Below are 14,137 nucleotides of genomic sequence, written 5' to 3'. Positions count from 1 at the left end.
CACATTGGATCACATGCTGCACCTTCCTCACCTTCCTTCTATTCTGAGGTGGGGTGGGGGTGGGGGTTCACTTGTCACACTGGGAAGACTGACCCAGCCCAATTCAGGGACCAACTTTAGATGCTCTTATCAAATTTGTTCAAGAATTCCAAGATGGCCCTTGGGGACTGTGGGAAGTTGGTTTGTTCCAGGGAGTCATGCAATATGCTATGTTTTTCCGAGTATTGTTTTCAGCCCCACCACATGTTATTTTATTTTCTTGAAGCCCTGTACTGTCATAAAGCTACTACCACCATGTCCATTTCACAGATGAGACAACTGAGTCACAGGCAGGTGGAGTCTCAGCTTAGGTCTCTTCCCATCTAGTCTCTTGTTCTAAATAGCTCTGCTCTGCTAGACTGCTGGACCCTTGGCTGGCCTGCTTCCCAAGCTTACTCATGGGTTAAGAGTGGATGTGATCTAGTTCCATTTTGGACATAAAGGAACCCTCCAAGACCATTCTGTTTTGTGTCTATAAGGCTGTAGTGGTTCCAGTGAACTTTTCCTAGTTAAAGCTCTTTGGACTCTTTGGTGTTCTTCAGAGTGAACAAAAATATTTTGTGTCAGCCGGCTTTGAACTCCTACCCACTGCTCTGGAACTTACTATAACACACACATGACTAAGGCCTGGCTTGCTGAGCATCACCCCACATGCCAAACCTCATGGCCTCCTGTACGTTTGGGCTTCTATTAATGTGAAACCACTGTGGAGCCTATTGTTCATAGGAATCCAGGACTTTGAATCAGAGCCAATAGCCTCACATAAGGCTAAAGAATTCAAGTGGGTTTCCTAAGTAATGGTCTTCTTATTATAGGGTTTAAAAAGGGATAACAAAGCAAAGGAGAGACCCAATGAGGGAGAAAACCACTTCTGGAGAAGAATGCATAAATTTCCATAGAAAACTTTATTTAAAAGAACCACCATTGCTCCTGTGGCCTTTTCCTGAGCGCTTGTCTGCATTGTGGGGTAACCTTGCTCTGCTCTCTTTCATTTCTCACCTGCCTGCTGGGAATTGTACAGGGAGGTACACACCACTGCCCTGGGAAACTCCCATGGTAACCGAGGCCACACACAGTTGTCAGGTGTGTCCTTGTGCTGCCATATTAGCTCAGAGCAACTTGACTGCCAGAGATGGTGATACCAGAATCACTGCGAGAACACGATGGAAGTGTGTTACTTGGTCACACCGTGGGCCAGCAGATATTCCTGCTTCAGGTAGTGATCCAGAGCCCCTGCCTCCTCCTGTCTTTTTGGCACCATCCCGATCTGGAGGGAGGAAGGGAAGGACAGAGACAGACAGACAGACAGGCAGAGATGGAAGGTTGCACCTGGGTGATTTTTCAGGGGTCACAAGCCAGGGAGTAAAGGGGGCCATTGCTGCCTGTCTTCCCGTGGACAGCGCTAACTGCAGGTAGCTGGAAACTGTCGCCCTGACATGCTGTTACTTTTGCAGTCACAGTAAATCCACTGGATTCTGCTGAATAACACATGAGCTCGAGCTGTCTGTGGAGGCTTGGGAAGAAATTGTCACATTGGAGTCAGCCAGAAAGAAAAGTTTCAGAAGGCAGGGTTGAAGGTTAAGTTTCCCATATGGGCCCTAGTGACGGATAGAGTGGGTTTTATGAATGCTTGCTGAGTGCAGGAATGAGTGCACACCATTAGTGTTCCTTAATGTGCCTCCCCAGTCTTTAATACTTTAAGATGGCGGAGTAGTCTTTTTTGACCCTTCTAGAAAAAAAAAAAAATCACCTGTCTTGCACTTGGGCCCACATTGGATGCTTTATGTGTTTCTATCACAGCACCTGTAACACTTTGTTGCCCATGGTTTCACTTCTAACTTCCTCTACTAGACTATAAATTCCTCAAAGCAGGAACCTTGTCTCATCCATCTTCATAGACCCCCTGCCTCACAGGGGATGTTGAGTAAATTTTTTTTTTTTTTTAAGAGGGAGAGAGGTTGACTATTTCTTAAATTGGTTTGAAATTAGGCCTCTGTTCAAAGCAGCTCTGGGCACTAGCAGACACATCGCACCTGCCCTTTTACCAAAATGGGGACATGATTTGGGCCATAAGCCTATATCCATGAAGGGCATAGACTCAGACATTCTTAACATTAGTAATAAAGTCCTTAGATGTGTACACAAAAGAAGGAAATGCTTTCTGACAAGTGAAGGGACAGACTGCCCCGTGAGGTGGCAATTCTGCATGCCAGAAGGGCTTAGCAGAAAAGAACTCGCCACCTGCCAGGAATCTATATGGTTGAGGAGAACCCTGTTTCGAGGAGCAGAGTAGGCTAGCTTGGTGATCTTCCTCGAGGAAGATGGACCATGTCAGGGTCCATGGTGACCGATGAGCAACAAGAACAATGAGAAGCTAGTGTCACTGTTCTAGAAGCCCTAGGGAAAAAAGCCAAACACCATTATCTGGATTGGTAGGCACTGCAGAAAATATATTGACAAAGTTTTGAGATATATAAGTGAAAAATGGTGAAAAAGACTTGACTAATGTTTTCTTGGTCCTTCCAACAACAACAAAACTGATTCCGTGGCACATTTTTGAAAGGGAGCATATGGCACCATTTGTGCTTATCATCATGCCCAGCATATGGCAAGTAGTCAAGAAATCTCTCATTGGTTAATTGATTGATTCATTCAGCACGACTCGATAGGCAAACATTTGTTGAATTAATGATTGAATAAACAAAAGAGCCTTCCTTTCCAGGCTTAACAGCCCTACTTCTCTCAAATCTTGTAACTTTGACCTGATGTTTTGCACATCCCCCCGGTGCTGCTGACTCTGCCCTGGACAGCCTTCAGTTTCTTAATGTCCCTCATGATTCAACTCCCAGAGCCATACATCATACTCTGTCTTTAATTGAGTGACCCACCAGGATCAGGCATGGCCATAAGCATCGGCTGACACCGAAAACAAAACTCCTGCTGTTCTGGAAGGCCAGGCATCAGAGATATCATAGCTTAAGGTTTGTTTGTTTGTTTGTTTGTTTTTCTAAATGCATCCAAATGGGGCTGTGAAAAACTAGGGGTAGTTTGCACGTGTTATATGTTTGTTGCTTTATAACCCCTTTGGCCCAAAGAGATGTTATATTTAGTCCTGGGCATGGCCTTTGGACTCCGAGCCTGTGCCAAGTACCAGGCTAGAAAGCTGTGAGCCAGGACACGAGCCAGCTTATTTGAAGCACATTACATCAGACATTTCCTGAGGTGGAAAGGAAGTCCTCCTTGCTAGAAAGCAGGGAGGATTTTGGCTCTTAGAGGCTGGATTCAGTAACTTTAACTCTTTGGCTAAGGGCCAATCCTCTAGCAAGCAGCTATCATATGGTCTGCAAAAAATTCAGATCCAAAGTCTCCAGCCCCCGTTTTATGTGTTGACACCATAGCCTTCTTTGAGAGATGGATTGCCTTTTGGAGCAGTGGGGAGTTGTGGGGGTTGGGGGGTGGGAGGGACAGCTTTTAGAAAAGGAGAGACGTTAGAAAATCTGATTAAAGATTTTATAAGAGATTAAAATAATCTTACTAACTTGTCTCAATTTGAGGGGTAATGTTGACTTTGTAAGCAGAAAATGATAAGCCCTGAATTAAAATGCTGTCCAAAAAAGTGCTGTCATCCATCACTTTTTTTTTCCTTTTCAAGTTAAATAAAATCATATAATGTGTAGTGAGGGATATATTAGTGTTAAATATTACATTTATAAATTAAGCCCTAATGATAGTTTCTCAATTAACTTTAGAAATTGACTTTGCAGTGAAGAAATTTGATCTCCACAACACTTGAAGTTAAATATTTTGTGACTCTAAAGTCTTCCCCTCTCTCCATGAGCCACGTAGGCTATTTTGACCTGTATGTGCCAGTGCCTCTGTGGTCAGAACATTGTAGCACTACTCAGATGATTAAAAACAACAACAGGGACGCCTGGGTGGCTCAGGGGTTGAACATCTGCCTTCAGCTCAGGTTGTGATCCCGGGGTCCTGGGATTGAGTCCCGCATGGGGCTCCCCAGGGAGCCTGCTTCTCTCTCTCTTCTTTTCTCTCTGTGTCTCTCATGAATAAACAAATAAAATCTTTAAAAAAAAAAAAAAAAAAACACCACCACCACCAACAACAAAAAACCTTATTAATGATACAGAGGCCGCAGCAGCCGCCTCTCCAATCTTCAAACTGAGTCCTGGAGTGCAGATGAAGCTGGTTACAGTGGTTTTAGCGTCCATGAGAGGACAAGATACAAAACACCTTCGGGTGCATCATCCTACTGTTACTCTTTATATCTGAAAAATATGGGGCTGCGGTGGGGCCTTCTGCAGTTTATGAGCTGGGGCTCAGGAGAGAGAAGTTCCCAAGGCGTCTGCTATCTGCTGGGCTTACGATCCAAGGCTTCTGACAGGTGGATGCTTTCCTCACTATAAATTCTCCAGGCTCCGGGCACCTGTGTCCCGGCGAACAAAGGGACTGCTCTGGAGACCCCCGGGGGGCGAGGGGGGAGGATCTGGTCAAGTGCTTTGGCCCGACCCTCCTGTGGTCTAAGCTCGGAGTCTCGGTGTAAACTCTGGATACTCCGTCTTCTCTTTTGGGAAAGTGGATCTGCTACTCTTTGATCCCGCCCCTGAAGGGGTGGGTGCTCAAGAAAAACCTGAAATATTCATGAAGTGCTTTAAGTTTCAGGGGAAGTAATATTCCAGCCCAGGACCCCGAAGTGAATTCCAGCTTACCCAGGCATCCGAGGGGCTCGCGTCGCCCCGACCTGCCCCGGTGCGGGGTCGGGGCGCATCACCCATCACCCATCACCCATCACCCATCACCCTTGCTTCAGGCCTTTGCGCTCCGAGGGTGCAGCGCTGCGGTGTTAGCGGGCCGCGGGGGGGGGGGGGGGGGGGGGGGGGAGGAGAGCAGGTGGGGAGGCGGGGAGGAGGAGGGGGCGAGGAAGAACTGACGCCGCCTGGGGCGCCCAAGCTGCCGAGCTGGGGCGCCCCTGCCCCCGCCCCCCCCCCGGGGTGAACCTGGGGCGCGCGGCCAGGGCTGCAGGAGCCGCGCCGGGGGCTGCTGGGGCCGGGGCTGCTCGGGGCCAGGGCCGGGGCGGCGCGGAGCTGTTCCCCTGGCGCCCTGGGCCGCCGCTGAGGTCGCCGATGAATTATTGAGCGACCCTGGGTGCAGGGCTCCGCGGGGACGCCGGGCCACCCGATGCCCGCGCCCAGGCCAGCAGGACGCACCGCCCACCGCCCCCCCCCCCCAGCCCACCGTCACCTCTGATTTTTTAAGGAGGTGACACAGAGTAAGAGGCTTCACAGGGCCCGCAGTGCCCATCTTGACAGCGTTTATGTCACATACACACTCATGTACTGTAGTGATAGGAACACCCCAGGAACGAAACGTTACTAGTTTACACTGGTTAAAAGGAAACGGACAACCCCAAAACCAAACAAAACCAAACAAAGAAATCTCTGTTGGAATCCGTAGAGACGCCTGACGGTAGCCAAACAGGCGCCCCAGCATGCTGCAGTTCATCGCCCCAACTTCCTAAGGCCCCCAGCCCTTGGTGGGAAGGAAAGTGCCTTTTCACAGCCTGCAGCGCTCAAAGAAAGAGCTTTCGCGTGGGCAGGTCCACGGAGAAAGGGATGCAAAGTCTAGGCACCAAGGTTGCTCAGACAGAAATGGAGTCTTAAGAGTCCTTCTTCAAACTGCTCCGAAGCAGATCTGGTTTGCTGGAAAACAATCTGGACGGTGACCTTAGTCCCAGAGGGCCCAGGGAAAAAAAAAAAAAAAAACACTTAAGTGTTAATAAGGAAGAAAACCATCAAGAACTAGAACAATGAAGACTTAAATATTTTTTTTTTCTACTCTACTTTGAAGCTGAATCACAGCTCTCTCATAGTTGGAAAAGATATGCAGTTGATCTGTGGGTACAAACCTTCTCTCTCAATCCCCCCCTCCCACCCCCGATCCAGCAGCTTAATGTTGGAGCACAGATATCGCTGGTTCGATTTCCTTGAAGCAGAATTAACAAGTCCTCATGTGTGGCCATGCCACTTTTTAACAATGAGGTATAATTTGATACTGACAATTCCTGTTCCCTCTTGGGCTACGGGCTTGGTCAGTCGTGTGGGTAGAAAACAATTCAACTTTCAGATAAAATCACACATACAAAAATTATTGCACTTAAAAACAACAAGAACAACAACAACAAAAACTCAGCCCAACCGGCCAAGGGCCAAGGAAACTCTTCGAAGTGTTGTGCTTCCTGCCCTTCGCAGGGCGTCGGGACTTTTTCTGGTGTTCAGTTGAATTTGGTCCGCTACGTCCAGAAGTGAAGGAGTCCAAAAGACACTGTAGGCTCTTTAAGGCTAAGTCTTCCCGGTGCTTCTATGAGATAGATGATCTCCTTGGCCACATACTACAAAGCAGGGGCTCTTCTTAGCAAAATGGCTAGCAGGGCCCCTAAAAATGTCTGGAAGCAAGGGAGGATGGGTGCACACCATATCCTGTCCTGTGGATGAGAGAGAGAGAGAGAGAGAGAGAGAGAGAGAAAGTAAGCAGCCTGGGAAGGGTAAGCCGCACACTGACAGCTCTGTGGCTGGAAGTAGAGAAACTTCCTCCTGATTCCACTACTTGCTCTCTTTACACTCAACACCACAGCCCATGTGGACCTAGGTTGTCTATGCATTTTTCTCTGTAAGTCCCTTTTGTGGATCTAAATATCTTCCCCTTTTCAGTGAATTTGTCCCTCAGCCTTTACCCTTCCTGCCTCCTTGAGCTTTCTGTCTGTTGATAGCTGTAAAGGAATACTAATCCTATCCGCTACCCCTGGTCTATATGCTATTTATCCTTCCATATTAATCCCAGAACCCTGTCCTCTCCCAACCCAGGGAGTGGCTGCCCCCACCTCAATGTACCCAGATGCATTTCACAGTCTGTTTACTGACTTGAACTGGCATATTGTGACTTCAACTAAGATTATTATGCCTCCAAAATCTGATCCCCTAGTCAAAGCCGAGCACAAAGCATTTGATATGTTACTAATGTTTTCAGGAAGCTCTCAAGTAAATGTTCACATACTGGATGGAATCAAGGCATTCTTCGACTCCACTATCCTGGGCTAATGTTAATATTGTTTTCTGCCTTTGGGAGACAGCTCATGTCCAGCTCAGGTCTCCTTGTGACCCCTTGTATGATCCTTGTAATCAATAAAACATTTGCACAAAATATCTGGATAAATAGAGTTGAAGGGCAGTATCCTGATATCTCAGGCACAGATCCAATATCGGAACAATTTAAGGTTCCAAGTAGAGGGAAGGAAGTTCAAATCATAATGAGTTGCTGAAGCTCCTGTGTGTCATACCACTGACCAAGGCACATGGAAGCTCTAAGATGGGCATGGTATTCATTTCTCCCTAAAACCACATCTGTGGGGTCAGAATCAATACAACTGGTGAGTGCTGCCTTTTGTTGTATCCTATCCCTTCCCACTTTGTGTCTCCTCGCATGGTTCGCAGACAGAGCACCCAAGAAACTTACTTACTGCTCTGGATTTGGGACTAGGACTTGCTAACATTCTCATAGATGACATCACTGATGCAGAACTGCTGCTTCTTCTTCATCCACATCAGTTGCACACACTGATGGATAAAAATGTACTGCTCCTAGAGCAAAAGACAAAAGCAGGTTTCAGAGCAATATATTTTTGTGCAAGACACATGCAAAAATATAATATTTTCACTCTGTGGCAGGATTAGATATGATCTAATGTCAAATGAGACAATTTTCATTATTTATGAGATAATTTTATAACTAGAAAATCCAAGAGAACTGTGAAAATATTTTGATCAATAATAGAGCTTAGGTAATCACAACTTAATGCGTAAGGCAATGAATAGCCAATCAATAAATCATGGGCCTATTTTGAAAAAAAATAGCATATCATCTCTTAATACACCCAAATAAATTCCAGAAAGTTTAATAAATTAAGCCATAAAAATATAGGGGGGGAATACAGGATAGTTTTTCTTGGATTAGTTCTAATAAGGAGTTTCTAAACTTCAAAGCAATGCAATAAATTACAAATAAAAATTTCAAACTACTATATATAAAATAAAATGAATAAAATAAAGGGAATTTAAGACCCACTTATTCAGCATCATGATTAGGCTATTACATTTAACAAGTCGGCAGCATGAGTGAAAAAAAATATCTACATTAAAGCCCTTCGTTGGAATGCTTTCCATTTTCCACAGAACAGAAACTAAAATAACTTGTTATACAAATAGTCACAAATCTAGTCCTCGAGCTTTTTACCAAACACATGAGTATTGTCTAAAACATGTCTTCTTTGCAGCACATCTTCCTGCCACCGCTGTGCGTGGCTGAGTTCACAGATCTGTTGTAACCTGTGGCTTCCCTGTCTCTTCTCTGGCTCTCGCCTCCTGCTAAGCTTTGCTTCCTGGAGGTAATGAAAACCTTCTGCCACCACTTTAGCTGCTGCTGCTGCTGGAACCTCCATAGCCACCTTGGTTTCGTGGTTTGGCAAAGCACTGGCCTCCACCACCGTAGAGGCCAGGGCTTCTGCCTCCAAAATCTCCTCCCTTCAGAATCTGAAGGTCCAAAATTTGAAGACTGATTGTTGTGGTTGCCAAAATTATCATAGCTTCTGTCTCCTCCAAAATTGCTTCCATCGTTATCAAATCCATTAGAGCCATCCTCACTGCTCCCATGGCCACCACCACCTCGACTGCCACCATGGCCACCTCACTAGTTTACTCATGACCAAAGTTGTCATTCCCATCAAAACCACCTCCATGACCACCACCAAAGTTTCCAGAACCACTTTGACCTCTTTGGCTGGATGAAGCACCAGCCATCTCTTGCTTACATAGGGCTTTCCTTACTTCACAGTTGTGGCCATTCACAGTATGGGATTTTTGAATGACAGTCTGGTCCACAGAGTCATGGTCATCAAATGTCACAAAAGCAAAGCCTCTCTTTTTGCCATTGCTTCAGTCGGTCATGATTTCAATCGCTTCAATTTCCCCATGCTGCTCAAAATAATCCCTTAGATGATGTTCTTCAGGGGTTCTTCAATGCTACCAACAAGAATCTTTTTCACAATTAAGTGGGCACCAAGTTTTTGAGAATCTTCTCTTGGGACAGCTCTCTTTGTTTGCACAATTCTTCCATCCACCTTGTATGGCCTTGCATTCATGGCTGCCTCCACCTCCAGCACTTGGTGTTCAGATCTCTCATGACCACACAGTCATGAGTCAGAGTGTTGCCCTTTGCTCAAAATGGCTCCTCAGGCTCTCATCAGTTGTTTCAAAGCTCAAACCTTCAATGAAGAGCTTCTGCAGCTGTTCTGGCTCTTGGGAGGCTCTGACTTAGATACAATGGCGGTGAGAGGGGAGACTTTAATGATGCTTACTCGGTGGGCAGAAAGGAGTCATCTAACGAATGCATCTCAATATCTTTATTTCTGTTTAAAATTCCTTCAGTCAGCAATCACACACTTAAATTGAAAAATAAAATATATAGGCAAATAGACCAAATATTCCTGGAAGATAGGGACTGTATCTTTTTTAAAAAAGATTTAATTCATTTATTCATGAGAGACACATACATACACACACAGAGGCAGAGACACAGGCAGAGCGAGAAGCAGTCTCCCCACAGGGAGCCCAAGGCAGGACTTGATCCCGGGACTCTAGGATCACACCCTGAGCCAAAGGCAGAAGCTCAACCACTGAGCCACCCAGGCACCCCTGTCTTTTTTTATTCTTCATGCCTAGCACTCAGTTTGTGCTTATTGTAATGTTTTCTGAAGTAAACTGAGGAAATATTAAAACATACCCAAGAAGTGGTGACATAATAAAACATGTAAGTTGACACAACTGTTTTTCATCTGACATGGGCAAAGCTAAAGGAAAAAGGTAACACTCGATGAGGCCTTGAGTTTGTTGAAGCTGTCATTTTTCTCTGTTGGTGGTGGAGGTATTATTACTAAAGTGTTAGCTGAGGACACAGATAATAAATGAGTGGAAAAGGATCCAACTAATTGTCCTATGAAAAGGAGCATGGTGACACCTGGGTGGCTCAGTGGTTGAGCGTCTGCCTTTGGCTCAGAGCATGATCCCCGGGTCCTAGGGTCAAGTCCCATATCAGGCTCCCTGCATGGAGCCTGCTTCTCCCTCTGCCTGTGTCTCTGTCTCTCTCTGTGTGTCTCTCATGAATGAATGAATAAATAAAATTTTTAAAAAAAAGAAAAGAAAAGGAGGATGGTTTAAATAAGACACAACAGATCTATACTGAAATATTTTTCAGTCTTTAAAATGAGATTTACAGAGTTTTGGACAACTTGGGATGATATGTATAGCAAAATGTTAAGTGGAAAACGACACTGTAAAATTAGTATATGCATATATAGCATATAAGCATAATCATATAAAAGTTATACTTGAACACAGATGGAGATGAAATACCTCAAAATATTGAGAGTAGCTGTCCTGGTGCCATGAAATCCAAGTAACCTCATGATCTTTTACCTTTCTTCTTTATTCCCTAGAGCTTCTCTATAAGTAATACCATTAGAAATAACCTTGACATAAAAACCAGTCGTGGAGGGACACCTGGGTGGCTCACCGGTTGGGCATTTGCCTTCGGCTCAGGGCATGATCCTGGGGTCCTGGGATCACGTCCCACATCGGGATCCCTGCATGGAGCCTGCATCTACCTCTGCATATCTCTGACTCTCTCTGTGTGTCTCTCATGAATAAATAACTAAATGAATCTCTAAAAAAAAAAAAAAAAAAAAAAAAAAAAAAAAAAAAAAAGCCAGTCATGCTATTCACAGGATTTAAGGGGTCTTTTGTATGACAACTTTATAAAGGTTAGGTTAATACTTCAAACCTCACTGGGTTGATAATCAGCCTAATCTGTATTTTCAACAAGCTTTGGAGAAAATACATTCCCTTATTTCGTGATAATATCACATTCATAACTGCCTACCTCTTCTCGTCACACATCACTCCACTGTTTCTGGTGTTGTGTCAAGCACTGAGCACGGTTCGGGCCAGGGAGGACCTGGTTTTTCAACCCATAACTACTCAGTGGCCAAACTTTGTGTCAAAAAGGGAAAAAAGTAGCTGGACCACAGGCAAGGTAAATAAAAGACTATTTACAGACATATCCCTGAGAGACCCCGAGAGGTCTAAGCTGCTAAGCAGGATGATGGCTGCTCAAAGCAAAAAGGCTTTCCGGGGAAAGCCTATTAGAGGAAATCAAATAAAACATTTGATAAAAATAGAAGAGAGCCCAAGAGAGGTGAATGCCACCCATATAGAGCACTTGACAGTTTCAAAGTACTTGTTTAGATTATATCATTCACATCATGTAAACTCTACAACAATTCATGAATGCATCATTCATGGTTTACAGATGAGGACGGGGGGCTAGGAGAGGTGAAGGAAGCTGTACAGAGGCCGCAAGTGACCCAGGCCCACTCACGGAGCCTGGCCTGCCAACCCCTACTCTCTCACTACCCGTTGCTGCTCTTATGGAGAGGCTCAGACCATGTGCCCAGGCAGCTGAGAAAAGGGAAGAGGGCATGTTGAAACACGGCCCATGCAGCCTGTTGCCGGGACCTGAAATGTGCATCTCAGGACAGGCTGTTTTAATCAGTTAGCTCTGCTATTTCTAGAGTGGGGCAAGGTGGTGGAGTCGAGATGACGGGCAGTCTAGAGGAGGTAGGAAAATTAGAAACCCATCATGGGAGGGAACCTGGTATACAACACACTAGTGGTTTATATAGAAAATGGGAAATCAGCTGGAGAATCACTCTGGCCTCTTGAAAATCACTAGTGTTAAAGGGGTCACTGTGGGATGATAAAGTCGAAGAAAATTTGTTTACTCTGCTCCTTCCTTATTAGCATCAGTAAAGTAGAAGGCAGCAGGACTGCGATATGAATGGGATCAAGGAGGATGTTAGGAAAATCCTAATATTCAAAATACAGGTTGAACCATGAATTGCATAAGAACCAGGAAGAACAAAGGTAAATGGAAAAATGTTCCAGACATAACAAAACAGACATAAATAAATAACTCGAAATAGAGAGCATTCACTGAAGAATCCTGAGGGAACTCGAGAGTGAAGCCGGAACAGTTGGAAAAAAATCAGTAACCTATGGTGACCTCTCCTCTTTTGCTCACTTTGAGTTTTCCCACAAGAGTTCAGGGAAGGGATATTGTACTTTAAAAAGATTGTTTCCCTGGAGATGTCAACCTAAAAATGCTACTATAAACAAAGAAGCCAAACAAACCAAAATGTGGAGCCAGAAAGTCAGGGAGAACACAGGACACTTCCTCAGCTCTGCAGAGAGGCACATGGTGGCTGCTCTGGTTTGGTGCGATTACCACGCACCAGGAAAGATAATGGTGTTGAGAATTGGATGGAGGGTCTGCCGTGTGAAGGTAGTTTTTAAAAAGTCATTAGGATTTTGTAATTGGGAAAGCCAAAGGCAAACAGGCTATAATCAAAGTCTATAAAGTCATAAGAGGCATAAATTAAGTCAATGAGGCAGACCATTCATCAGATCCAAAATACTTAAAATAAGGAGTGGCCCTTTGAAGGTTGGGGATTAGTATACATAATGGGGAGCTTTAACCACACGTTAGCATGTACATTTATGGAAGTGAAAACCAAAAATATGAACCAATTCATAAAGCACTGTTTAATCACTAGGTAGTGCGTTTCTCCGGGGAATCAGGACGTTTTAAACTCACGAAAACGAGGTCATGTTCGTGTCCCCATCACGGTAAATTAGAAGGTAGCAGGGCTGGGATGTGAGTGGGCTCAAGGAAGTGAGCGAACACACACATCATCAATGAGACAGGTGCATGTGAATGGGTCACTCTTTCCAAAGTGGTATGATCTTGCTATATAGCAAGATCTATCTATCATCTATCTATCTATCTATCTATCTATCTATCTATCTATCTATCTATCTATCTATCTATCATCTATCTATCTAATCTATCATCTATCTATCATCATGTATCTATCATCTATCAATCATCTATCTATATCTATATCTATCTATCTATCTATCTATCTATCTATCTATCATCAATCTACCATCATCTATCATCTATCATCAATCATCTATCATCTATAGTGTGGAGCATAGGTCAGATGGGAGTGGGGAAACAGGAGAGAAAAATAAAAAATGGGAGAGGAGAAACCAGTGGGGCAAACCCATAAGAGCCACGACTGCAGGCTTTTTGAGTTACACTGACATCTAGTGGTGCTCAGTAGGAAAAGCATGGGGAAAACTAAGGTAGCATTTAATGTCTTGGAAACTGAGTCAGAGGTCAAGCAAGGTTGTTTTCCTCTCTACAAGTGTTCCTCCCACACACACTCCTGGAGCCAAAAAGATTATTGTATGCTCAAAGCTGAGAAGTTGCAAGGACGACTTGGTGACTAGGATGATGAACTAGCTATTGTGCGTAGATTTGGGGGCACACAGGTGCACACCTGGGGCTGCTGGGTGGCGGTGTGATGCTGTGTGCACAGCAGCCCCGGGCTACCACTGAAGCCAGAGTGCATTCTGAGGCTTCCAGGGAGGAGAGGGCTTGGCCAAAGAGGAGGAGGAGGGAGCACATCACAGTACTGGATGTTTCTGGGCATGCTCCCATGTGGTTACAATGGTAACTCCATTCACTTAGATCAAGGGACTTGGCAGCACTGCTCAGTTGGGAGCTGGAAATCCTTAAAATCATAAGGGGAACAGAAAGCATAAGTCCAACCCCTGATCATCATCAAAAGTGCATTGGGACAGAGTCACATGGAGGACAAACTAATGCCAAACTTATTGAACCACATCTAGTGTTTCAAATTTAAATTCAATCATGTCGGTTCCACAGTCTCCACTTGGTGGCATTTACCCAGATTGCTGTCACCTTCACTGAACTCTCAATCCGTTCAAAGAGGTTTTATTCTATTATAGATACATCCACATGCTCTGGATTACCAAAGGGCATATGATGCCAACAACGGTGCAAGCACTATACACTGAGTGGATTTCTAGAGGCTAATATCTATTTTTGG

The 14,137-nt window shown here is 44.8% G+C and overlaps 1 protein-coding gene across 3 annotated transcripts in view; it reads right to left on the bottom strand.

Annotated features, from left to right (window-relative positions):
* Window positions 1–5,324: 5,324 nt before the first annotated feature.
* The window catches only part of PTPRO (protein tyrosine phosphatase receptor type O), a 241,447-nt gene continuing 232,634 nt past the window's right edge, over window positions 5,325–14,137 (bottom strand). For 2 of the 3 annotated variants that reach the window (XM_038576902.1, XM_038576904.1), the window contains 2 exons: window positions 7,568–7,688; window positions 5,325–6,535 (listed from right to left, as the gene is read on the bottom strand). In XM_038576902.1, coding sequence (XP_038432830.1) covers window positions 7,584–7,688 — 105 coding nt within the window. In that variant the 3' untranslated portion in view covers window positions 5,325–6,535; window positions 7,568–7,583. Of the gene's footprint in view, window positions 6,536–7,563; window positions 7,689–14,137 lie in introns of all 3 variants that reach the window. The other variant, XM_038576903.1, reaches the window with a different exon arrangement.

The sequence above is a fragment of the Canis lupus genome, chromosome 27 (assembly GCF_011100685.1).
Source record: "Canis lupus familiaris isolate Mischka breed German Shepherd chromosome 27, alternate assembly UU_Cfam_GSD_1.0, whole genome shotgun sequence".
In the NCBI taxonomy this organism is placed as follows: Eukaryota; Metazoa; Chordata; class Mammalia; order Carnivora; family Canidae; genus Canis; species Canis lupus.
This window is presented reverse-complemented; position numbering and strand designations above follow the sequence as displayed.